Source organism: Lineus longissimus, chromosome 1 (assembly GCF_910592395.1).
Source record: "Lineus longissimus chromosome 1, tnLinLong1.2, whole genome shotgun sequence".
Classification (NCBI taxonomy): domain Eukaryota; kingdom Metazoa; phylum Nemertea; class Pilidiophora; order Heteronemertea; family Lineidae; genus Lineus; species Lineus longissimus.
The window spans coordinates 19,194,370-19,219,976 of NC_088308.1; the positions used below are offsets into that span (position 1 = coordinate 19,194,370).

Sequence of the window (25,607 nt, forward strand, 5' to 3'; positions counted from 1 at the left end):
CATGACTTGTTCCTCAAATTCTTAGCATTGTTACCAAGAGACAAAACTGTTTGGTGGACAAGGACAACTACTCTCTTAAGGGAGATTGAGAGTGAGGATATGTCTTGCCATTTGTGACATTTCTCGAGAGGATTGTAATACCAACATGAATGATGAGCTCTATTTCGGATTTATACGGAACAGATTAGACGACCAATAAGATTATGACAACACCCAGTCCTGAACCAACTGTCTTGAGTAGGCGCATTGACATGTCTCCATCTAAGATAGTCCTGTACCAACTGCATTTAGAGTTGGATCACCCAATAATGATAATAATCATGAGACTTATATAGCGCTAAATCCAACTGGTTTCAGCCGCTCAAAGCGCTTCACATTATTACCCCTAGCTATTGGCCTGTCCATTCTTGGTTCAAGCCCTACTCTCCGGGAGTATCACAGGTCCAAGCTGCAGCTATACAGCCCTCAGGACTAACATTCATAGTTAGCCATCTCTGCCAGCTAGGTACCCATTTACTCCTGGGTGGGGAGAAACAAGTAGGGTAAAGTGCCTTGCTCAAGGACACAAAGACGAAACAGCGAGAATTGAACCCACAACCTCCTGATTATGAGCCTCGTGCTCTAACCACAACGCCACTGATCTTCACCTAGGTGTCTTCATCTAAGATTGTAGCAAGAGCCAGTCCTGTTCGATTTTCTTTTTATGACTACAGAACCAGGCCTATTTATCCAATAAACCTGGCTGTCATCTATTGTTCCTCCCTTGATCTTTGTCTCCACTGATGTACCGTCATGGCCACATGGCCAGTCTCTAAAAGTCTCAGAGTGGGCAGTCCTGGAGTAAATGCTCTGGTGTCTGAGCTGATGTGTTGTACTGGCACATTGTGGACTTGGCCATGTTCATCCTCCTGAGGTGAGCTTTGATTCTGCAGTGGCCTGTCCTAGGACGAAAGATGGTAGTCTCTTTTCTGTCCATGTCTAGGGGAGTGTTGCATCTAGGGCCCCCTCTCTCTTGCCAGGTATTGTTATGGGCCTGTTTCAGGAGTGTCTTTACCTCCCTGTTAGAGGTACTGGATTCTTCCTGATGTCGTAGGCTTCCATCTCTGGTCAGTAGATCAGCTCTGTCGTTTCCTGGGATGCCACAGTGGACAGGGATCAATTGAATCACGACTCTGCTGTTCTGGGAGACTTTCATGAGGGTGACCATGAGCATGTCAGTTCTTAGAAGGCTTGTGCAGTGGACATGGAATCCGTCAGTGTGACACCATTGGGGATATGAAAAAAGACTAGCAAATGCTTCTACTTAAGTTTTGTACAGAAAGGCCTAGTGTAGATGTACATGGAGATTTAGCATTTGCTAGTCTTTATTCATATCACCCATTGTCACACCAAGCTTTGGATTCAGACAGGTGTTGGACTGCTGTCGTGATAGCAGACATCTCTGAAGTAAGTGCAGAGCTTGCCAGTTGGTGTTAAAATGGATGTCCTGAACCAATTGTCATTAGAGTTGGCACACTGCTGCATCTTCATCCAAGATTGTGACAAAACCAAGTCCTGTACCAATTGTCTTGAGAAGGCATATTGACGGGTCTCCATCTAAAATTGTGAGTAGCCAGTCCCATTACAACTATCTATAGAGTTGGCACATTAAAGATCTGCCTAAGATTCGGTGGCAGACCAGCACCAACTGGACTGAAGTTTGGCACACTGGTGTGTCTTTGTTCAAGATTGTGACTAAACCAAAGTTTCTGGTATCCCACATTATCTTCGCATTTCAAGGGAAGAGGACTTTATTATCTAACGTTCAAGTCTGTACCCTGCCATGGTGCTTTAGCATGCATTCCCGAAGTCGCTCACTGGAGTTTTGTACTATAATATTGGTTGGTACAAGCACGTTAAACAGGCTCTGGGCAAGAGGTCTGACAAAGATAGGACTCCAGGTCCTCCAGGTTTAGGGGGTAACAACCCCACCACATAAAACAAGAAAGAATTACGTCAACAAAAACTTGGGAAAGTGGAACACCTGTTGGATGGAAGGGGTTCATCAGAAATGAGGTACATGTTTCATGATGGCTAGACCATACCCAATATCTGACCTTGCCGAGAATTGTGGTGGATGGTGGTCAAGATAAAAAACAAAAATATTTTGAGAATAGAACAGTGTTTATTTTCGTTCAACAATACTGTACACTTGTGGCCAAATGACACATTTTTTTCATAAAATAGTTCTTAGATTAACCACACTTAAAATGCGAGCATTTTCTTTGCTAAGAGAAGTTTGAAGTGTACATGTATGATATACATACACAAGGGCAGCAGGAACACTAAAATCTTTCTGACTATGTCTAAGCCCTTTAAGAATCAGTCATCTGGTGATGGAAAACGAAAAGTTTAAAATTCTTAGCTTTCAACAGAAATCTTTGCTTTTATTAATACTATAAATATTCATCTGCAGGAATCCGACAATTATCTAAATGTACAGGATTACCGATTAACAAAACATCCTACACCAACGACTGGAAAAAAAGTTAAACAAATGGATAATCAGCTCAACCTGCTGAAGGCAAGGGCCTTTGTCGCTTATGCATCAATCACCGTTGGGGGGCAATTTATCTAGTATGTAGGCAACTAAGGGTAGAACTCATTAGTAAATTTGATGTTCATTTTTAATACATTTGCAGGTTGAGGAGGATTGAAAGGGCAATTTGATCAACCTGCCACTAGTATGAAAGAGATGAGTTTTCAAGTGAAAATTATAAGAGTCAACTGATTTCGAATGTTATGAAATACTAATGTACCTTTGTTTACAAAAGCAACTTTCATCATATTTTATTATGCAGACTGACAATATTAACTGTGGCACTGACTACATACACAAATCAACTGACAACCTTTTAGTAGATGTATGCAGGTGGTGGTCCAGGCGCATGGTGACAAGGGGGGGTAGAACTGAAAAATTGAGTGTACATACCAAATCAACGGCCCCCTATTTGATAAATGTTTCATCATAATTCCTTATTCACTGCATGTAGGCCTATAATTGTCCAACTACTGTAATGAATGCCTATTAATTTACAACATAAATAGTTTCTCTGACGTGAATATAATGGCAGTGTGAATGGGTTTCCCAATGGAAGATGATCATAAAATGACAGTCCATCGAGCTCAGATTAAGCAACTTAATATTTTCTAACAGTTGAACCAAATTTTTTGAGAATTTACATCGGAATTACAGATACAACAAAACATTCTGTCATAATTTGGAAGATGTATTAAAAATCACCGTCGTTGACACAAAAGTCACTTCAAAATCCTTGACTCCAAAAGTCAATTCAATGTCCAAAAATCCACACATCGTAAATGTTTATATTTTCACTGTGAATGTGACTGGCTTCGGAGGGGGTGCACTGGGATCCTTAGAATTTGTTCTGAACAGAGCTTTGTGTACAACAGACATATCAATGTCTACTTTCTCCTTTGGGCCGTCTGATGCTGCAGATTTTGGCAACCTGAAAGAATAAAGAACTGTGAGATGACTATTGGGTTACCACTGCAGAGTTTGCACAACAATGGGCTAGAGTTTACTCTGGAGATGATACAGACTTCATGCATTTATGATTCCATGATTTCCAGGCATTAGTTTTCCTGACACCTTAAAATCACAACCAGTCTACTGCTGGGCTCTAGTTTGAGCTGCTGACCAGCTCATCAGAGCCGCAGCTTGCCCAGTTCCTGTTGCATTATCAGATGCTTCCTATGCCCAAGTTCATTGAGACCAAAACAGACCACCTTCACCACTTACCTAAATACCGGAGTTTGAACATCCTTGGAGGGAAGAGGTGTCACCAATTTCAGCTGCATTGGTTGGGCTGCAAACAAGAAAAATTTCGTACTGTGTCTTGAGGAAAAAAACTACTTATGATTTTTTGATTTGGTATAAAAAAGTGAGACAAAGGAAAGACTGTGGTTTTGAATTCTTTCGATGCTCGATCTTTGGATGCCACGAGAAATCATTTGAGCAAATGAATCCTGCTAACAGCACTTTATCAAAAAAAAAGCTTTCATGACCCAACAATTCGAGCAGTCCTTTGCATACATGTACTTACAGTCAAGTTCTCTATTATGATATTTCCTCACAGCAGTCAACGCGTCATCCCTGTTGACAAACACAACCTCAGCTACACTTTTCCTTGGAATACGCACACGCTTTAGAGGACCAACTGCAGCAAATAACTCCTGAAATGGGAAATCAATCACATGAGCTTTAGGGGAGGAATCATATCGTAGCATTTCTTATCTTGAAAGTCCTCGAGTTCTGACAATTATACTCCTCCTCCCCTCACTGTTTTGATATATAGAATGGTTTCCTGGGAGTACTTCATTCCAGGTGCTGCAGGCATAAGTTGTGGCTGTTGCTCTCACCATCCCTCCTTTGTCGACTCAGCAAGCCCGATTACCACCTACCAGGTATCATGGAACTTAGAATACATGTACTTACTATGATATCATCTTGTGTAACAACAGGATGAAGATTTGTCACCATGACTTTATAGCCCTGCAGCGGACTGAGCACAACATCTTCCTCCTGAAAGGGAATGAAATCATACCTTTAAGTGTTACTAAAGGTTTTGACTAACATAGGGCAAGTTCTAAATAATGTACTCGAAAGGTCTGAAAAGGATGATGTGAGTTTATACAACTCGCACTATCCAGTGATTCCACATGTGTTATTTCACAGCCAAAAAATAGTCGAGCCACAGCTCAAAATGATTCAGAAGAACTGCCTTCTGACGTGACCTTTCTGAATGACCCAAAATTCTTAGCCTAACCTCATTTATGATTTTGACAACAGGTGTCGCCTTCTTAGGTCTTGGCGGCGCTGCCCTCCTGATGATTTGCTGTGCTACCTGCACTGGCTCTTGAAACTGATCGTTTGACATTCTGGCGAAAGTGCCTCGGCCTTGGCCACTCCCTCCTCCCAGAAACAACTGGCCTTGTGAAGTGTACGGGTCGTCTTCTTCCATGTACTGTACTGGAGCTGGTGCCTGGAGCTGGACGTACTGTACTGGGGCTGGGGCCTGAAGGGAATAATAAAAAAAAAATTTTAATTGGAAGAAATACACCAATCTTTTTTTCCTAATCTAAAGACTGAGATGGTTCACGGCTCTTGTATGCAAAACCGAACATCAAATCTGCTACGCTATCGGTGTCATAAATAAGAATATTTTGATGGTTTTCTATTTGGCTAAATTGATTTAGTGCAACCATAACACAATCAGCACAAAGTTCTACACAATCCAAAATCCTGGAATTCCACCACAGTAATAAGAATATTGTGTGGAGAGCACTGCAACCTATGGATATACAAACGCTGAGCCCTACAAACTAACACTGTAGTAAATGGCTCAATAATGTGCCGAAAATCAATCTTTTTGCCATTATTTACCTGTCTGACAGGCTGTGGTGCACCTCTAGTAGTTATCAGCATACTACCTCTGGCAAAGGACCTTGTCTGGTTAGGAACAGTCCTGGTCATCAATGACACAGGCTCATCATCATCCATCTGAAATAGAGATGAAAACCTTTATCTTCTTTCAAAAGAGATTGGTAACCATATATCTGGGTCTAACTAATGTTTAAGAAATTGATACCCAACTGGAGGGATTGGTTGTCCAACCAAACACCTCACAAGGCGTAGCTAAAACAAGGTAAAAACCAAGGAGGCTTGCTGAGGTCCTAAAACACCTCAAACTAAACAATGAGATAAGCTTTTAACTGCTTTTTGGTTGTTTTATATTCGTCACCAACCACCGTTGCCAAAATGAGACAGTGGGTTTGTGGATACTATTCATAACTTACCATGACAATATCTTGAGGTACTGTCCGAGCAATCTGAACAGTGTTACCCCGTCCACGTCCACGCCTCCGGCCGCCTCCTCGAACTTGCTGATTCACCTGTGAAATGAAAGATCAGATTTTAAAACACACAATACGTTTTACTGTAGAGAAACGAACTGGACATGCACTTCGCAATGCCAGAGAGGTAAATTTTTCACTGGCTTATGTATTAATGATAGTACTAATACTTGTCACTTACAGTCCTTGTGAGAACCACATCCTCGTCTGCTTGAAGAGATGATGGTGACAATGGCACAGCTGATTTGTTTTTTACCTGGAAAAACGGAAAGAAGGTAAACAATTAATCTTATGACTGAAAATCGACAAATTTCAACATTCCCCACAAGTCCTTTGCTATGCCCAGAAACTCTGTAAACAAAAGGGTCCAATGCTAAAAGAACAAGAACAGACCGTTAGGAGAGATCGTTTATCATCTTGTTCCTAAAGAACTTGTATGACACTGTCACGTTTGCTAAAAAATCAACTTTGATACAGGCGTGCTCGAGTGAATGGCAGGGGCTGGGAAGGAATGTAGAACCAACCATATACTTACAGTTCTCATTGGAATTCCTTGCTGCCCAGGTGGCCTGCAGTCAACCTGAAATAACAATCAAGAAAAACGTTAGGTGCATGAAAAGTCATGAGCTAACATAAAAAAACATTAGCCTGTTGACTCCTGTACATGGGATGGGAGGAGGCCTCAGCGTAAAGAGTCTCAACCAGGTCACAGGCAAAACAATGTATATCAGACATTGATGTTTGGCTTGGAAGTCTGACTATTTGACAACTTGGTATTCTCACTCAAGACCAGCTCGGCCACAGAGAAGGAGGAGACTCTGATGTGCCCTGGTACCTGCACGATTTTATATCATGGAAAGCATAAAAACATTCATTACTCTAATTTTGAAAAAAGTCTTACTGTTCTCAAAATGCTCCCGCTGGAATCTTGTGTGGTCACTGCTTGTCTTTTGTTCTGCTGCTGCGCCTGTGTATTTTTAAACACAACCTTTGGAATGGCTGCATTGATGATACTCTTATTTGATTGTGGAGGTTTCTTTTTCTTAGTAGCAAGTCCTTTTTTGGCAAGATTATTTTGAATAGTGATTCGAGCATCTGAAGTCTGCCCCTTTGTCTTCTGCAGAATTTTCTGCCGAGCGTCTGTAATTTTTAGCTTTTTCTGGGCCAGTTTTAATCTTGCATCAAGTTTCTTTGTCATAAATCCTTGTTGCTGGTTTCCAGTCACTCTGCCGGCTCCAAATTTCTGTTTATTATTTGCTGCTATTCTCATGGCCAATTTATTTTGCTGAATCAGTAGCAAAGGAGATTTCTTTATTCCAAGTCGGCTGGCAATGTTACTGTTATTATTTCCAGTCTTTTTGGGGGTGATCTGCCTGTTACCAGTATGTTGCTTCCTGCCCCTGCCCCTGATCATCCTCCCATTCCCAGCCTTGACTCCTTGAGGACTCTGTATACTCTGCTTCTGCTGCCTGTCCCCACCAAACCTCTGACCACCTCTTCCCTGTCCGCCGCGCCCACGCCCGCGCCCAGCACCATTTTGCCTAGAAACAAGAATTGAGGATCAATTCAAAGATCATGAGATGCCTGTAAATTATGAAGGCGTACTCCAAGCAAGCAACAAGTTTAGACAAAGTTTGTTTGTACGCCAGCCAGTCATGAGTTTCACTTGGAAGAAAGGGTCACAGAGGTTTATGCAGAAGGCATTTTCCGAAAGACACCTAAATTTTATCTCAGCTTCTGCCGTCTGTCTTCTAAAATCTATTAAAAGTGTAATAGCTGATTCTGGGTGTGCAAATTGGATTGATTTGTTTTGTTTGGGCTTTGGTTTGTCTTCGTCAAAACTGTTTATTTTGGGAGTTCAGATCCTGGAGGCTGGACTATGACAATAGACCATTTTACACCAGGTGGAAGAAGTCATTGCGGGCCCAAACAAACCTAAATATACGCACAACGATTCACGAACAAATGAAAAGATCATGTCCGACATGTGGTGTGTGACCATGATGATGCAGTCTTTTGTTTGCTGTTTGTTTGTTGTGCTATGCCAGCTGGGGCTGTAAAACCTCCCCTTCACAGACCATCACGAGGGGTTCCAACATATACACCTATGCATTACACAATGTACACACTCGTCCTGTACAAAAACGAAACTTCGGAAATTTTGGCTGAAAACAAGCATCATTATATGGTCAATTAAAGGCCCAAGACACAAAAATCTATGAAAACTTTACTATCTTTGTACATAAGATATTCAATAGCGAAAGTGAGTATAACAAACCTTCCTCTCTTGGAGGAGTTTAGGCCCCTATTTCGCATGTAATCGTCCAAAGATACATCCATTTTGCGAGTTCAATCGGTGTTGCGTCAACGAATCCTTCCAACTAATGACAATGCGCAAGCGCAGTCGACCTCGACCCAGGATACCGGCATTCCAAAAGATGGCGGCCACGAAGGATGTCAAAGTTTTGATCGATTTAGATAAGCTTAAAAAGATTGAAATGTCGGGTAATTCAGATGCTAAAGAAGAACTCAAACTCAAGTATCTAGATGCCCTCAGTCAGGGTTCTGCTCATGAAGAATTCAAGGAAGTCAATGAAGTGAAATCCATCATCTCTAAGCTGAAAGATGCCGTCCAAGAGCAGACCAGTCGGGAACTTTCGTATGAACGATTCCTATGTATGTGTTAATGTACAGTTCAATCTACACGAAACAGTACCTAGGTCTTTTTATAGTGATGATGTCAATTTGCCTGTAAGATTAAAATGTGGCAGTGCTATTTATAGTGGTGTACTAACGTGTTATCTCTTTTTGATGTCAAGTGTGGTTCTTAATCCTGCCTTGGTCTTGGACTGGTCGTGGAATTGTGTTCAAATCGGACGACCCATACTCGCATAGCCTAGGCCTAGTTTAGTGTACTGGCTCGGATCGGGATAGGCCTATACTACAGTACACGACTGCTTGCACATCGCAGCTGGCCTCACTTCCACTTTATATTTTGGGCTGCTGTTGTTTGTGTGATGTCGGTGGTGCCTGCCGCTCGTCATGACTGGTCTGAAATGCCAGCTGATGCCGTGATGAGGAGAAAGGCAAACAACAATATGCTGGCAGCTGATGTACTGCCAAGATTATTTGATACAAATGATAGGAAGGCAACTTGTATGTCTATTATTGTCAGATACATGTCGACAAAACCCGTATTTGTGTGTTTTATAGTCGGTGCCACTATTCCTTTGAGAGGGGTTTGAGGACTGTTCGCATCAGGTGGCTCACATGCATGAGCCTAGTGCAAGTAGTCTTTAATTGGCATAAAGATATAGACAACTACATAAAACTCCTTAAAACTTTTTAACTTATCACTTCTCTTTTCCTCTTAAGTTATCATTGATCAGTATCAAGAGCAGCCCCATCTGTTGGATCCACATCTTGGTGAGTAAAGGAAAGTGGCAATAACTGGCCAAAACAATTCTCTATGTCGGAAAATAACACAATCCAAGGATACCTGCCCCTAGGATCATACCTGTGGAATTCATATTGAGCTAGTTTACTACTGAGGATATGCTTAGAAACAAATTCCTAGAAATGTCTCTCATCTTAGTGGCTGTTTCCCATTATTTCCTTCAGATGCCATTCTAAACCAGATGCTTGCTATTGTCAGGAATCCTGACACCCCTGACGAGCTACTCCATGAAACCTTCAAGTATATGTATATCATCACTAAGGTAGGTTCTTGATATTGTCAGTAACAGTACACTCAGTGTTCTTTTGGTACAGTTAACATTACACTCAACTTTCTTTTGCTACAGTCAGTGTGTAGTTATAGTATTGTATTACAAGAAGCCAAGAACACCGGTTTATTGGTGACATTGCAACTTACCAAGATGTTTGGCAACCATGAGGTCGTTAGTATCCTCTGTCAAGTTGCTGCCAAAACGAACTAGGACCTCGTTTGGCGACAGGGCTTTCTCTGCCTGCGCTCCATCTCTTTGGAATCAACTCCCATCTCATATTCAGGATGCTTCAGATGTCCTTAAATTCAAATGTCAGTTAAAGACCTGGCTGTACGCGAGGCACTTTGAGGGGGCAGCGCCTTGAGCACGATTTGTTCGGTGGAAAGGCACCCCCACAAAAATTTTGTAATGTAATGATGATAAGGTTTTTTGTTGATAATCCAGCATTCCTACCTCAGGCAGTAAGGATATGTTGCACTATTTATCTTTTTCAGACCCGTGGCTTCAAGGTGATAGTGAGAATGATGCCTCACGAAGTTGCTGATTTGGAACCTGTGCTTGAATTGTTGGCAAAACAAGATGTGAACAACTTTGGTGTAAGTTGTGTAATGTCAGTGAAGTAAAAAGTAGTCAAGTTTTAAACTCAAAAATTCATTAATCTGTCATTATAATGAAAGTAAGTTTCATTTTCTGTTATACTTGTCCAAGATTTCACAAATTGTCTTGTCACCAACCAACAGAGGACTTTTGATAGGAGGATATGAACTGGTTGACGAAAGTAGTGTGTACTCCTCGAGCTGAAATGGTTGCCATTTTGAGAACAGTACCTTACTTTATAGTACTCTCAACCAAACATGCTAATTGTCTTATTATATTCAATTGATATCTGTTCTCAGGCCTGGGAAACCCGCTATATGCTCCTGCTGTGGCTGTCTATAGTCAGTATGATACCCTTCGACATGGTACGCCTGGACAGCAACGCTAAATCAGAGAGTGGTGAAGTAGTTAGGGAGCCAATCATGGACAGGATATTTAACGCGGGAAAGGTTTGTTTAAGAGGAAAAGTAAAATTGATTCTGCCTTGGCTGTTGACAGGAAAGAGATATACTAATCTCTTCAGAACTTGAAAAGCTGTATGGAGTTTTGAAATTGGTGAAATCATGGATTCATCAAAATAGGCTTGGTGTAAGTTGTTGTTGCCTGAGATGGTTGTTCAACTGTTGTGTTGTGCTTCATTGTCATCTTTTGAAATTGAAATCTCAACTCTCAAGGTACCTCTGTGCAAATGTTCTGTTTTGATTCCAGATGTACCTGTTTGCCTTCGACAAGTCGAGAGATGCCGCAGCGTATTTGGTGGCCAAGTTCCTGACAAGACCAGATGTGAAGAAGATGAAGATGGCCTCATTCATGGACTGGGCAAAGGAGAAGATAGACGGAGAAAAATGTAAGTTGAAATAGTTTAATGATGTCTTACCTTACATTTCATTCAAGGTGACGGTTTAGGTATGTTTCTCTGCCTCAGGACATGATCTGTTTGACTCCTTTCCACAGTCATGCCCGGTGTCATCTGCTGGCTACAGGTCCCTCTATCTCCACACAGATCATCGGGGCTCAAATCCTAAGAAAGGGGCAAGCCCATAGATCTAAAACTGGTACTGCTATTAGCTAAATATGTCAGAGTTATTGTTGTTCATCTCTTGTGCTTTGATTTAGGTAAAACGATGGCTGGTGCCAGTGAAGTGGCTGGATCCATGTCAACTCTTGCATATCTCTTCAAACATGCCAAGCGAGAAGATCTCATGGATTATGGTGAATATAGACTTTTGTTTCTACACTCTTATTTCTTATCATTAGTAAATCAGTGCCTTAGACTGGGTGATCATGAAGTGCCTAGAGTAAGTTGCACAATTATTAGTAAAGAAGTTCCTCTGACTCTGAGTTGTTAAAATATAAATAGAAGAATAAAAATCAGATCATCTTGAACCAAAAATGGATAAAAAAATAGGATACATTACTTCCTTCTGAATAACAGTATGATTTTTCTTTTTCAAGCGCCTGTGATTTTGGAAAAAATAAATACGGCTAACGTAAAAGACTGCGGCAATAGCTACCTGAGGAAATTTGCCATCAAAATTGTTCAGCGTCTTGGGCTGACACTCATGAAGTATCGTCTAGCATCTTGGAGGTAAAGTGTTATTTGTCATTTGAACATGAGTTTGATTTACTGATTGATGCACTGTACCTAATGGGTGACAACAGGCATGAAATGAGTTGTCTTTTTCAATGAAAGTCACTGTCTTCACTCCAAGGGCGTTCACTGAATTTGACTGTCTTGCTTTTGGGTTGTTTCTATGTGGTGTTGGGAGTTTAAGGTTTACCTTGACTAACATTACAACTTGTTTTATCAGGTATCAGCGTGGAAGTCGATCTCTGTCTGACAACTTGAAGAAGGATGGCCCTGTGATATCAAAATTGGAGCATAAACCTGTGGCAGACGACGATGAAGACTATGATATCCCTGATGAGATTGAAGAAATCATTGGTGAGATATGAGACAATCTCTTCCTCAGTGATGTCAACTTTCAAACCTCAAGTCTAATTGATTTAGTGCTCATATTTGACTCTTTCACCATTTCAAACATGATTATTTTCAGAACAACTGCTTGCTGGTTTGAAAGACAAAGACACGGTTGTGAGATGGTCTGCAGCGAAAGGGTAAGCCAGTATTCATCACTGTTCTCCCTTCCTGAATTCTCACTCTTGCTCGGAATATTGGGTCTTTAAACAATGCCCTGGCTTGAAAACCTCCTATAAAAACCTATTCTGTTTCAGTGTTGGTCGAGTGACTGGTAGACTACCAAAGGAGCTTGCTGATGAAGTGGTTGGGAGTGTCCTGGAGCTGTTCACACTACAGGAGACTGATGGTGCATGGCATGGTGGTAAGTTGGGATGCTGTTACTTTTTCCCCAGTGGTTAACATTTTATTCCTTAAAAAGAACCTTAAAATGTACTCTTGCCATGGTGACTCCACAACATTTGCTGATTGGATAGGAACTCGATCCTTTTTGATTTCCTTTTTTCAGGCGCACTAGCACTTGCGGAGTTAGGAAGGAGAGGACTGTTGCTTCCCCAGAGACTCAATGATGGTAAGAGCTTTTACTGCCAATTTAAGAGATCCTTTTGCCTCGCTTTCTGATGAAAGTATAGATACCCCTTCAATCTATAAAATCTTCTTGTCAGAAGCTAGACCTCTGAAGGGAAGATGTCTTCAGTCCTTCATTGCAAAATCTTGAAAATCACTTTGGATAAGTTTTTAAATGTTGTTGCTTGCATTGGTCAACATAAAAGATGCTCTGAACAATATTTAAGGATCTATTACTCCCCTTATAGTTGTTCTCTTCTCTCCTAGTCGTTCCTGTGGTGCTGAAGGCCCTTGCCTATGACGAGAAGAGAGGGAACTTCTCTGTTGGTGCCCATGTCCGTGATGCAGCATGTTATGTCTGCTGGGCCTTCGCCAGGGCCTACGAACCAGACGATCTTGCACCTTATGTCAACAGTATTGCCAGGTAAGGTAGAGTTCTCTCCTTATGAGTTCGTAACTGTGGCGTTCTTTTCAAACTAGTGGAGGTGCATCTCGGTCTCTTCAGATGACTCTATGGATCTTGCAATGAGCCATTGATACTTGTAATCTCTGAGAAATTTTTAGAGCATTATAGTAGAATAAGGTGGGCTGTTCAGGTGCAGTAGTTACTCTGATTAAGATGTTTTCAAAATTTTGTGAATTTTTTATTCCAGTGCCCTCATCATTGTGTCTGTGTTCGATCGTGAAGTGAATGTGCGGCGTGCTGCTGCGGCTGCTTTCCAAGAAAATGTCGGCAGGCAGGTAAGTGTCGAAGTTCCAGTCATGAAGATTCAACGCTTGTAAAAAATGCTCAGGTTTTAGTGCTAAATGAGCAGCTCATCTGAGTTGTACTGAAAGGTTTTCGAAAGACCAGTTTAAAAAAGTGCAGTCTTTTTTCAACAAACTTTCTCCTTCACCATTTCAGGGTCAGTTTCCCCATGGTATTGACATCTTGACCACGTGTGATTATTATGCCGTAGGCATCCGGACGAACTGTTACCTGGAGTTGAGTGTTTATGTTGCCCAATTTGAGGAATACACCCACGCCCTGATTGATCATTTGGTGAAGGTTACATCAAATCATTGGGATGTGTAAGTTGTTCGTACACCGACAAGAGAATATTCAGTATTTATGAGAAATTAGATGAGTTTCATTGTAAGGATTAAGAAGCATCTAAAACAGCTAAACTTATATCACATGCCTATTAAAGGGCGGTACATTTACTTCTGAAAAAGCCTATAGTTTGTAACTTCTTTCAGTGATGTGCTGCAAGAATTTGTGATGATATCTCCTATTTGTGGTAACTTAGTTCTGTGTTTGGCCTTTCTTTCAGGGTGCTCCGTGAACTGACAGCGAAAGCACTACACAACCTCACTATCAAAGATCCAGAGTACATGGCAAAGACAGGTAGGTTTTTCACCAACAATGGGCCTGACATCTCAAGTGTTATGACAATCCGGTATAAATGTCTGTCTTACTGATGTGACGTTATGAAATGCTGGAGTGTATCAACACAAGTGGAATGGAAATTATTTGAAAAAACAGTACCTTTACATACTATATGGTGAGATGATTGAAGGCTGAGCAACTGGTGCCAGTTGTAGGGAGGTGCAGTGGTACAGTGGAAAAGCATCTGCCTTGTGCTTGGAAGGTCATGGGTTCCAGGCTCTGCAAGATCCACTCGGAACTTTCAACCGGCCTAAATGGCAAAGTGCAGTGCATTATGTGCACTCTTTGGGTTCTACAGATGATCGAATGTTTGCAGTATGTGATAACTGATAATATGTCTTTATCCATTTCAGCGCTTCCCACTCTCATTCCCAAGGCCACAGGATGGGATCTTGCCTATCGCCATGGGGCCATCTTGGCTATAGCTGAGATCACACATGCATTGTCTATCCTTGCCCAGGAAAAACAAAAGTGAGTCAATTTCACTCTTTGGTCTTTTGATAAAATGATTTGAACAGATTGGATGTGCTTTGAGCAGATAGTGCATCTGGATACACTATCATGTCGTCACCCTCCTAAATCAGTCATCAATCAATCATTCAGGAGGCCTACCGCATCCTATATACACATTGATTTAGGCCATGTAGATACCATTTTTGAATTGATAAAATCATTTGAAGGCCCATTTGTTTGGTTTTGTAGAGAGCTAGTTTGTGGTTTCCCCACAGATAGTTCAGGGAACATTGTTGTCACTCACCGTTTATGTGGTGTCGAAATCGAAGCTCATATCTCGGGGTGAGTTAAGTCCTTGAGCCATCTGATTAATAACTCTGTAGACTCACTTCTGAAGTTCATCTAACACCCTGAGAATCCATGCCTTTCTGCACCACTATTCATTCCTAAATAACTATTTGTGAACTTAATGTAAAAATCTTTCAAACAACCCATCCTCCCATGTATATTTCATTTTGTGTTTTTGTAGTTAGCGTTGTTTTCCAATGACTGTTACAAGTAGGCCCTGCACAAAGCTATCTTAGGCTTTGTAAAACGCTGCTATAACTCCTCTAGAAAGAACTGTGTTAAAAAGTGCATAAATGCTTTCGCTCAGATCAGAATCACGAGATGCTCTTTTTAAACCTTAAACAACTTCACAACATATGAGTAACATATTCTCAGGCAGATCACCTTCGGGTATCATGCAGCAGTTCTGCCTTTTTTTATTTGTTTGCCTATTACAATTAATATGATCTGGTACCGTAGAGATGGATTACCTTCATAAATGTTTCTCTGGTGGAGCAATTTTAGCTACTGATGGCAAACTATTTATTTCAGAAAAGTGAACACGACATATCTTAATGAACAACTGGATGATGACATGAGACAGATTGCAAAAAAGGTAAGAGAGATGGTGCTTTTTACCTGTCTCATGAATGCTGCATAAGAGCTGAGCTGGTAATTAGTTGTATCCCTGGCAGACACATGCGAGTGAGAATTCAAGTCCAAAAGAACACCAAATATCATTCACTCTATCTTAGATATCAGTTTTCTTGATCCTTCCTTTTCAGTTGTTTGATGCCCAACTCTTCAAGGGGCTGAGTGGTGAACTAACAAGAAAAGCAGGTAAGATATGTACCATTGTACAAGTTAGGTCATGTATTTCAAGGTCATGCATTGGGATGAGGTCATGCATTTCAAGGTCAGGCATTGGGATGAAATGACGTTAAACTGTTGGCAAAATCGGATGATTAGTAGCTGAAGGGTTAATGGACTCGTTACTTTTTATTTCAGTGTGTTGTTTGATCCAGAAGTTATCCAACTCCAAAATGCCATATCATGGGGACCCTGTCATAGGTGAGTTTGAACTCTTCAGTCTAGTGTTTATTCAATTATTGCTGGGATTACGCTGCATTGGTTCCGATTCTTACCATGATCACCCTTATCTGAGTTTATTTCTTTGCTGCACATCACACAAGAATACAACTGTCCCAACGCATTTACTCTACCATATAATAAAAGTCTTTCCTTGAGCCTTATCGTGTATCTTAATGGAAAAATACTAGTCCTGAGCAGTTTTGTTTTCTGATTTGTTCAATGAAATATGTAGTTGGTCATTTCTTGTGCTTTCTGTGTTCCAGGAGTGTGGCAAGACCTGATTGATGACTGTTTGTGCCATGCAGAGCCAGACGTCCAATTAGCTGCAATTGCAGCTGTTGACTCATTCTCTACTGAGTACTACCGTCAACAGGATGGAAGTGCTGTCCCACTAGTACAAGGTATGTCTGATCTGAATATTTGAGTATTGAAATTATCCCTACTGCAATACAACTGTAGTGGCATAAAAACTGATGCACTCCTACACGATGGCAAAGAAATAGAAAAGGCCCACTCATTCTTAGCATTACACTTTCTTTGAAGATCACTTTACTGGAAACAAACTTTTACACCTCTTGTTCATCTCTTTCAGAAAAGCTCATAGACAAATATCTCGGTCAGTTGAGAAGTAGCTCCCAAGAGCAGACTCGTCAAGGTCATGCATTGGCACTTGGTGCCTTTCCCAAATTCCTCCTTTCTGGTCGGTTGAAGTCGGTGATAGCTGGCCTGATCGTAGCCTCAAATATCACAGATAAGGAAAAACAATGGGCTGAAGCTCGGCGGGATGCAATCAAGGCCTTAACCAGGTGGGTTGTTGTCCAGAAAGTATTGATATTGCCACTTTTCTTTGGGGGAGGTGGTGATGGTATAGTCCAAGTTGTGCGTATAATATCCTCTTGGTTCTGTAGGAATCTTTTCTTTTTGTGTTCATGTTGTATTCTACCATGACTGTGTCACAATCAGGCAATCACAACAGGTTCAAATCCAGATTAGAGTAAGAATGGGTCTAATTTCATAGCAGACTGATCACTTGCACAGCTCAGTGACCAATAGTTTGCAAGATGTGCTTTGATCATGACAGATATGGTTCACTGCAATGTAATTTCCTTTTGTCTTCACATTTCAGTCTTTGTTTAACTGTTGGCGTTGATAAAAATGGGTCACCAAACGAAGTCGTCTGCAAAGAAAATATGGGTGATATCTACGAAGCTTTGCTGGTTGCCCTACAAGACTATACGCTGGACAGTAGAGGAGACGTGGGCGCTTGGTAAGAGGCTGTTTCCCTTGTACTTGTTGAATTGATGTCATCGCGTCTTTATCAGCATGATCAAAGGGGGTCTTCGGAGTCCACTTGGGCTTCAGTCGACCTGTGTGGAATCTTTTACTTGCCCTGGCATAGATACTCTGGTAGGCTACAATGGACCACAGCTTTGAGTCTCATCTGACAGACCCTCGTCAATTTATCTCGTCTCACGATTACGAGTTTTCATGCAGTTCGTCTTTTCAGATGACATAGCTTGTGTACATGGCTTTTGTGATCTTTTTAGGGTCCGTGAAGCAGCCATGACAGGCCTATGGAAGATTACTTCTCTTGTGGTCACAACAGATGCATCTATGTTGACAGAGGACATGTAAGTGTTACTAAGAGGAACCTCCTTAGCCGATTCAGGTGTTCCTAATTCACTCTTTAGTTCACTCTATATTCTTGGGTTGTCTGCCGTATTGGCCCAGTAATTTTGTCTTCGCTGAAAGATTGGCTCGTCATAACCAGTTACAAGATATAGATGAAATTAATCTTAAAAACAGTACTGTTTCCAAATTAGTCAAAAACCAAGTTTTGATATTTTTCCAGGAGCTCGAACATGTTTTCCTCAGTCATCCAACAAGCTTGTGAGAAAATCGACAGGACCCGTGCCCATGCTGGTGAAGTGTTCATCAGTTTACTCTACCATAGGTGAGCAGTTGTCGCTTGCTTGTTCTAGAGGAATTTTCATGTCCACTTGTATCATGCAGTGTTAAACAGGAACACTTTCATTCACTATTATAAACCAAAGTGTAGCAATGGCTTGACCAGCTTTGTGTGTAAAGATAGCTAGATATGCGCAGATCATGGCGGAATTTGGTAGATTTGGTTTTGTGTGTGCCTTGGATGAATTTTAATATCTTTTGTTGCAGCCCAAGTGTTCCAAATGTACCATGTAGAGAAGAATTGGAAAAGTACTTTCCAAGGTGAGCAACTGTTAATATGGCCTGAAACTTCACACAGACTCAATATTTCTAACTCTGCAAATCTGTAAAAGGTGTTAGTACCAATAGGGCTAAAAATCTATCTATTTCTATGGTCAACTCGTGCTTCGGAAAGCCCATTTGATAGAGAATGTTCCCCAACTTACATGGTTTGACATAAGGCCTCCTTTATGGAAAATTTTAGAGCGCGAATGCTGTTTCGGGGGTCCACAAAGGGCCAAAGTGCCCCTGACACCTCCACTTCTGTCTAGTTCTGGGGCTTACATCATCACTGCTGAAATGCTCTTGACATTTCTTGCCAGCGATTCAAATTCAACGCTTTCCTTTCAGGGAGGACGTAGCCTTTATCAATTGGTCTGCGCCTTCAGATACATTCCCCCAATTTCAACAACTCCTATCACAGCCGGCATATATGTACAGGACGTTATTGGGGTTGACAGTCAGTGTAGGCGGGCTGACAGAATCTTTAGTGAGTACTTCAAAAGATTTTTATCAAAGTAGAAGAACGCCACCCTTCTTAATAGGCATAACAGGTGCGAAATAAGTATGGGCTAAGTTCATAAAGGGCATTGGCTTAAAAGTTATTGGCTCAGCAACTGCTACTGTCCACAGTGGCCTTCGAAAGCAGCAAAATTGGTGTGGTGAACCTTGATCAGTATTCGTGGATTCAGGCCCTAAGATGTCATAAGGTCATTGTCTCTCTTTCTTCCAGGTCAAACATTCCAGCCAGTCTCTGTTTTCCTACATGAGGAGCATCCAAGACAACCAGGAAGCCATGAATAAATTCACTGAAACACTTCTGAAAATCATGCAGGATTACAGGAAGGTGGACCGAGTGACGATACCCATGTTTAAAATGATCGACCAGCTTCTTGCCAACAATTGTTTTGATATGTATGGCGAGAGAGAAAGGTAAGATATATGCAGTTTCCATTTGGAACAAATTATGGCTCATATTTTCTGGGTTTGACGATTAAAAGGAATTTGGATTTTACACATCCTGAATTACATTACACTGGATGGGTATCCTGTCCAGGGAGAGGGATATCCCAGTGGCTTTATGGTACAGAAACTGGAATAAGCCCCAGCCTGCATAAGCCACTCAGCTTGGGCAAGAGCCCTGCAGACTTTTGATCAGAGCCGTGCAGACTATTGATCAGAGCCGTGCAGACTATTGATCAAAGCCCTGCAGACTATTGATCAGAGCCGTGCAGACTATTGATCAGACTTGATCTTGTTTTCAGTGATGAATTCCCATTGAAGTTGTTGACTCAATGTAAGGAGGAAATTGCAAGAAGTTGTGATCCACAGAAGATTATGTCCAGTGCTGATGTGTAAGTGAATTGATCATTGTCTGTGTTTGTTAAGGTGTTAGAGATCGCAGAAGATCATGACATTTGCTGAATAGAATGATATCTGTTGCTCCCTCAACACTGAAACTCTATGAATATACATTGGGGACAGCCAATAGTAATTTGGGCTACTCTACCTTAAAGTTGTTGGTATGTGCGAAGAAGTACAGTGGAACCTCCCTTAGCAGACACCTCTCTATTAGGGACACCCTCTCTATTAAGGACTTTATTTCAAAATATTGAGGTTGAGCCAGGATCAGGTTTGTACCAGGGTGCGAAGACAGCTTTTTGTTTGAGACCCACTGAAAATCTCATCTAGTTCTGAATGTTGTTTTACTATATTTGCAGGTTTTGTGGTCTGTTACAATTTGCTGGCCAGACACGGCAAAAGGCTTCTATACAATTGATGATCTTCTTGTGTCACAAATACCCAAGGGTAAGCTTTTGTTTTTTCTCACACTTATTTTCATGCGCCAACTCTGAAATGTCGGCTGGGGCATTATGGTGTCAACCTTGTCATTTGTTGTAAACCTTTGAAAGGTAGTTGAACCAGAAATTGTCACTTTATCGGTTTCTGACTAGAGGGAGATTGGCTTTGAAAACCAACATAGTTGCTCATCAGTGATAGGTGAAAGATAGTAAACAGGCTTAAACATTCAGCATTTCTTGTTCATAAGACCCGGACCAAATGGACCCCTGCCTTGCTTGAAAAATGGCCCAAAGCCACAGGCATACACATCTGCTTTCCTAGGGCCTGGAGGCAAGTTCATGGTTTTCTGCCAAAGAGTTAGTTCTAAAAATATCGGTAATCTTTTTCTGTGCAGGTGAGAAAGACAACTGCTAACAAGTTATACGAAGCAGTGGTAACATTTGATGACATCATAGCAGACGAACACTTGGATGAAGTGATGACAATACTGAGTGATACCCTGTGGTAAGTCATTATATTTTTCATATTTTCGGTTGCGTTTTGGGAACGAGCCAATGTCATTCAGCTTTCAGTTTGTGTTTTAAAAACCATTAATCTAAGAAATGTCACCGTAAGCCCAACACTATTTATAACTCCCCTATTGATAAAGCTCCGCACGCTGAGTGGCAGGCTGATCACAATGTGAGATCAGTAGGGCACCTGTAAGGTTTCCACTGGCTGAGTGAGAAGAAGCCCAAGAAATTCCCTAGTTGACAGGCACTTTGCGTAAATATGGATTAGCCTTATCAAATAGATGTTGGGAGGTTCACTGGTATGGCATTTTAAAACAGAATGTAGGCGTTGAATGAGTATGGCTTTGGGTGGTGCAGTGGAAACAGCGTGTATGTCACCTTTGAGGTCCTGGGTTTGATTCCAGGTTGGTCTGGTAAACAAAATGATGGCACTCTATTTGACTTCCTATCCGACAGCGTAGGTTACCTCCTGGTCCCGGTTTCCTCCTTCAGTATAAATTGCCCAAATGTTGTCTAAAGAACCAACAATTGGTCAAATCAGAGCTCACAATGATCATACAAGAAAATTTAGTTTTCACAGCAATACAATTGATGTGTCAAGAGGTTTTGTTGTTCTGATTTGTGGTCCTCCACATAAATATTTTCTCATTTTAACCAGGAAATTTACCTAAATTTTCTAATTCAACGCTCTGCTCTGGCATGGAGTTCATTTGAAATTCCCATCCTTTGTTACAGCAATTTTTTAGCTGACATGGCTGAGGCAAGCCTTATTTCTGATTCTGGTCTATCAACCAAGTCTAGTTTTGTTCAGCCTGTATAATTCGATTCTGCTCGTGCCTTGAATGATTTGCCATTTGGCTTCTTTTAAAAGCCTTTGAGTTCTTTCCTCATATTTTTTTGTCAGTTGCTTTTGTTTTTGGTTGTGCATTCGGTCAACGGGATCAAGAATATTGACCTTAGCTGTGTTTGATTAAAGTCTATCTCCACAGGTACTCAATTAAAAGGACTACCAGGGTAAATAACAGAAATTCTGTGTGCCTCTGTGTTAAGATTAGTTAACCCTTGTGGAGGAAGTTTACAAGCTGCATTTTGTGGTGGCCATCAAAATGACCTGGGCAGAGTAATAGACCATTAAACTTTAAAAAATTATCAAAACTGTACATTTCAGCCTTGAAGGTGTTAACTGTCATTTTTTTCCTACCAGACTATAACTCATTGCAGTAGAGTAATGATAGTAACCTAACATTTACCTTTAGAAACTCCTGACATGTAAACCTTTTCACAAGTTGTGTTAAATATGTCAAGTTTTTCCTTACCTCAGATAAATAATGGGAAAAAGTTGGTGGAGAATTGTTAATAGATGATGAACAATGACTAAACTGAGCGATATATCATGATCTTTTGTCTATGTCTTGTCTGTGTCAAGTCATTATCATTCCTCGATGATCAATTCAGCAGTTGTGCTGCCGAATTGAATTGGTTCTATAAGTACACATGACATATCAGTTTTGGGCTCTCAGTTTTATATCTCATTCAAAGGACATTGCCATTGAGGAAAAGTGGGTTGTCCAAGATCACACATAATGTGTCCTTTATAGGGAAATGTACCAACAATATTTGAATGATGATTTCATTGTATCAGCTATCTTGAAAGATAGATTTCAACGAACCAGCTTACAAGAACTATCTCCAGCTGGAGATCTTCAGACAGATAATCATCAGAAATTCAGACCATGCTTCAGACTTGTACCATGCAGATATTCATTAGAAATTCAGGCCATAATTCAGACTCGGGTCATGTTTGATTCAGAATTACCATTGATAAGACTCATTGTGCTTGGTTTAACTTAATTGACATCAAACTGGAGGTATTGGTTGTCTCACCAAAACTGGGAGGGTGGAGTTAACCCATGCAGTTTTGGTGAGACAATCAATACTGACAGTGAGGTATCAAATTCTATTCTAAAACATCTCAAATTAGATACTAGTAACGAATTATGTGGTTTTTAAATGCTTTTTTGACTAAGTTCCATATTTTGCACCAACCCAAGCATTTGTGGTTGCCTAACTGTAACAGCTGGATTCAGGCGCACAGTGCATTTACACTGTAAACTGCGTTTCGTTATAAATCTAGATGTTTTAGAATACAACATGTACATGACAAGTTAATCCTAAACTCATACATATTTGCTTTCCCAAATTTACATTTATATTACATCTGCCACATTGGGCTCACATATTGATGGATCTCCCTATCATTTGCATGTAATGTTCAGATGCATTTCAATTACAATTAATGGACAGCCTATAGTCTCTGAACATAAATGGCTTTTACAATGTCTGATCGAGCTATCTCGATAGCCGGACGACTGCACTATGGACCAGAGCTTGAATCCTGGGCCAACCAATTTCAGTTTCTTCAGACACGTGTTGGCGTGGGCCAATTCCTAAGAAATGACGGAGATTCCTTTGGAGCGAGAATTAACTAAAGAACCAACACTGTTCCCAGGGCTGAATACAATCTTTTTCCAGCAGTCCAGTCTTGTGAAAACTTAATAAAACAAAAAGCGATTTTCAAACTAGAGGTTGAAATTAGGGGTCATCAGTCAGTTCTCTTTCATCTTTTTAAATTGTGACTCACATCGACTGAGAAAGACAGTCCCTACTGAATCAAAAACCAAAAGGAAGCCACTGCCTTATCTTCTTGAGATATGTTTTTTCCTTGCTCGCCATGAATCACAGCTTGATGTTCTTTATCTGATCGGTTCACTGAGGTTGACAGCCAAGAATATAACCACTTTGATTTATCTGCATTGTGTTGTCTTGGTGTAGAAATCAAGCAATATTTGTTGTATGCAATAAATATCGCAAGTCACTGCATGTAAAACCGACCGTATGCAGTGTAGTTTTGGAGCAGGAACATTTTCTGACTTATGGCAACCATCGTTAATTCTGCTATTGCTATCTCTTTGACTTGGTTTAATAATTCATGAGTCCTCTCTGCATATAGAATGTTAGATTCTTTGAATAGATTAGGACAACATTGAGACAGTGGAGTAATGCTACTACTTAAACTGGGAAGAGAGAAACTAGCTATTGAGATTGGCATCAACCCTGTTCATTACTTAAAAGATGGTTGGCCTCATTTATTAGATACTGGTCCATAAGATACTTGAAAGTGCCCTATACACTTTTACCATATTTTCCAAGGTTTCAGCTGTACCAAGTTTCACCTATCCATTTTCAGTTGATTATGGTGCTCTGTTGAAGAGGTCTACATTGTGTTACTGTTATATAAATGCGATTGTTCATAAAATGTATTGAAATCATGTATTTGCAGGGACAATCCTGTTGAAGAGCTTCGACCCATTAGAAACCAACTGTGTGATCTGATAGGTGTGCCAAAACCAACAATAACAAAGGTAAAATACATCATTTTTCAGGAGGAAAAAACTCTATATCAGGCTCCCCGCCAGCATGTGCACACTGATGATATCAAACACATAGGAATAAATACAGAATTCTAGCTTTACAGAGTTTCTTTGAGGTCAGTTCAAAGAGGGAGAAAAATCCAACTTTTTGTGTATACTTCGTGACTTGCCACCTTTATAAATCTACATCACCCCTCATCAGGACGTCTGCGACTACCTTTGATGCCAGACTCGGGGATTGTCTCCTGTTACCCCGAAAGTCATCTTAATCCTTTCAAGACACATTACCATTTCTTTTTAGGCCAAACGCTAACCAGCATCCAGAAATTGAAACATTCAGCAGGAAGGAATCGAAGTGAATGGACCATTGACGATGACACTTTGCCCAGCTCAAATGATTGGTACCACATGTCTTGAAATTGACTTATGAAAATTTAATAAATGGCATCAATTGACAAACAGGATGTTTTTCATCCATGTTGCATTGGTTGGGCGGAAGGGTAGCTCTGTCCTGTACCATGTGGTCTTGAAAATATCAAACATGTTTAATTGAATTGAAAGTGTTTCTCTACTTCTGAAGAGTTTTACCAGCATTCACTCAGGAAATAAAAAGACAAAAAACTGAGAAGAGTTTACAGCATTTACTTTCGAGGTTTTTACTACATCTGTGGTTGTATTGCCATTACCAATTTGTTCATCCAAATCCCTGCGGCACAATTTTGGAAAGATAATCAATTTAATTCTAAGAGGGTTGACTTCCCTGTGGAGATGATTAGGAGATGCTATGCCATGAGAATTTGATTAAATTCAAACATTTCGAGATCTGTTCCGGAAATTTATGATTTGAAGAAGCCACCATATAGAGCTGAAAGAGATGAGTGCACAAATTACTTTTAGCCGTCACTTATGTTTAATTCAATGGGAGGGCTCATCTGATATGCATCAGAAAGTGTACACAAACATGATATCATTTGTTTAAACTTTTAGGATGAAAACCTGTACATGTATCTCCCATACACATGAACTCCAGTATCAATAACACCTGTGCTTTTTTTCTTTTAAACATGCTGCATGTTCCATTGTAAAAGGTTAGCAACACTTCTCATGCATTTGATTCAATTGTTACATTGACTTAGAATTTCCTGTTACAAACAGTACCTCAGTCCTGTAAAGTATCGATATCATTGAATTTATATTGAGTTTCTGGTAAATATGCACATTGTGAAAAGCTTTGAATATCAATTGCATTTGAATATTCTTTTTTTATAGCCTACTGCTCTATGGTGTGACATCTAAAGTGAACATAGAAATGAAATGCAATGCAATGTGTCATCTGGCACTGGGATCAAAGTTAAAACTTTCACAAGATCAAGTCTGCATATTTTAGCCAATATTTCAAAGAACAAGTTATTTTGCTGTGCTCTGTGATATTTATTTCATGATCATGATTTGAATAAATTACTCTAAATGATGTAGATGTTGTCTATTTCCTTATTCTTTGCCAAAAAAAGATGTGTCGTGTGTCGTTTTTATTTTTGCATGAAGTAG

At 40.5% G+C, this 25,607-nt stretch overlaps 2 protein-coding genes across 4 annotated transcripts; one reads left to right on the top strand and one right to left on the bottom strand.

Moving 5' to 3' along the window:
* Positions 1 to 2,144: 2,144 nt before the first annotated feature.
* Positions 2,145 to 8,325, bottom strand: LOC135490239 (polymerase delta-interacting protein 3-like). The gene is made up of 11 exons (XM_064775732.1): positions 8,195 to 8,325; positions 6,818 to 7,457; positions 6,452 to 6,496; positions 6,098 to 6,172; positions 5,860 to 5,955; positions 5,447 to 5,563; positions 4,830 to 5,078; positions 4,499 to 4,585; positions 4,107 to 4,236; positions 3,803 to 3,869; positions 2,145 to 3,509 (listed from the first exon to the last, which is right to left on the bottom strand). Exons 1-11 carry the CDS (start codon positions 8,254 to 8,256, stop codon positions 3,365 to 3,367), a joined length of 1,713 nt encoding a protein of 570 aa, XP_064631802.1. The 5' UTR covers positions 8,257 to 8,325; the 3' UTR covers positions 2,145 to 3,364.
* Positions 8,301 to 25,526, top strand: LOC135490203 (tubulin-specific chaperone D-like). 3 transcript variants are annotated; one of them, XM_064775729.1, is made up of 34 exons: positions 8,301 to 8,592; positions 9,292 to 9,342; positions 9,538 to 9,635; positions 10,139 to 10,240; positions 10,541 to 10,690; positions 10,950 to 11,088; positions 11,358 to 11,453; positions 11,697 to 11,829; positions 12,053 to 12,186; positions 12,299 to 12,359; positions 12,477 to 12,583; positions 12,728 to 12,790; positions 13,054 to 13,210; positions 13,440 to 13,527; positions 13,691 to 13,857; positions 14,100 to 14,173; positions 14,569 to 14,686; positions 14,918 to 15,010; positions 15,548 to 15,611; positions 15,781 to 15,835; positions 16,004 to 16,066; positions 16,351 to 16,488; positions 16,680 to 16,893; positions 17,214 to 17,354; positions 17,635 to 17,718; positions 17,940 to 18,041; positions 18,263 to 18,316; positions 18,665 to 18,803; positions 19,047 to 19,246; positions 19,579 to 19,668; positions 20,035 to 20,122; positions 20,511 to 20,620; positions 23,969 to 24,050; positions 24,361 to 25,526. In XM_064775729.1, the coding sequence occupies exons 1-34, from the start codon at positions 8,301 to 8,303 to the stop codon at positions 24,370 to 24,372; spliced, it is 3,759 nt and encodes a 1,252-aa protein (XP_064631799.1). In that variant the 3' UTR covers positions 24,373 to 25,526. The 3 variants fall into 3 exon arrangements, with proteins under 3 accessions (XP_064631799.1, XP_064631800.1, XP_064631801.1); XM_064775731.1 differs by lacking the exon at positions 8,301 to 8,592 and adding an exon at positions 8,803 to 8,821; XM_064775730.1 differs by lacking the exon at positions 14,918 to 15,010.
* The last annotated feature ends 81 nt before the right edge of the window (positions 25,527 to 25,607 follow it).

What these genes read in the sequence shown, in the direction of transcription:
- LOC135490239 (XM_064775732.1), bottom strand. Translation starts at nt 8,256, where the DNA reads ATGGATGTATCTTTGGACGATTACATGCGAAATAGGGGCCTAAACTCC. An exon ending in GCGGGAGCATTTTGAGAACA is followed by an intron (nt 6,497 to 6,817) that starts GTAAGACTTTTT and finishes TTGTTATTTCAG; the next exon opens with GTTGACTGCAGGCCACCTGG. An exon ending in TACCTCAAGATATTGTCATG is followed by an intron (nt 5,564 to 5,859) that starts GTAAGTTATGAA and finishes TCTCTATTTCAG; the next exon opens with ATGGATGATGATGAGCCTGT.
- LOC135490203 (XM_064775729.1), top strand. Translation starts at nt 8,301, where the DNA reads ATGACAATGCGCAAGCGCAGTCGACCTCGACCCAGGATACCGGCATTC. An exon ending in AAGAAAATGTCGGCAGGCAG is followed by an intron (nt 13,528 to 13,690) that starts GTAAGTGTCGAA and finishes TCACCATTTCAG; the next exon opens with GGTCAGTTTCCCCATGGTAT. An exon ending in TTGGAAAAGTACTTTCCAAG is followed by an intron (nt 18,317 to 18,664) that starts GTGAGCAACTGT and finishes CTTTCCTTTCAG; the next exon opens with GGAGGACGTAGCCTTTATCA.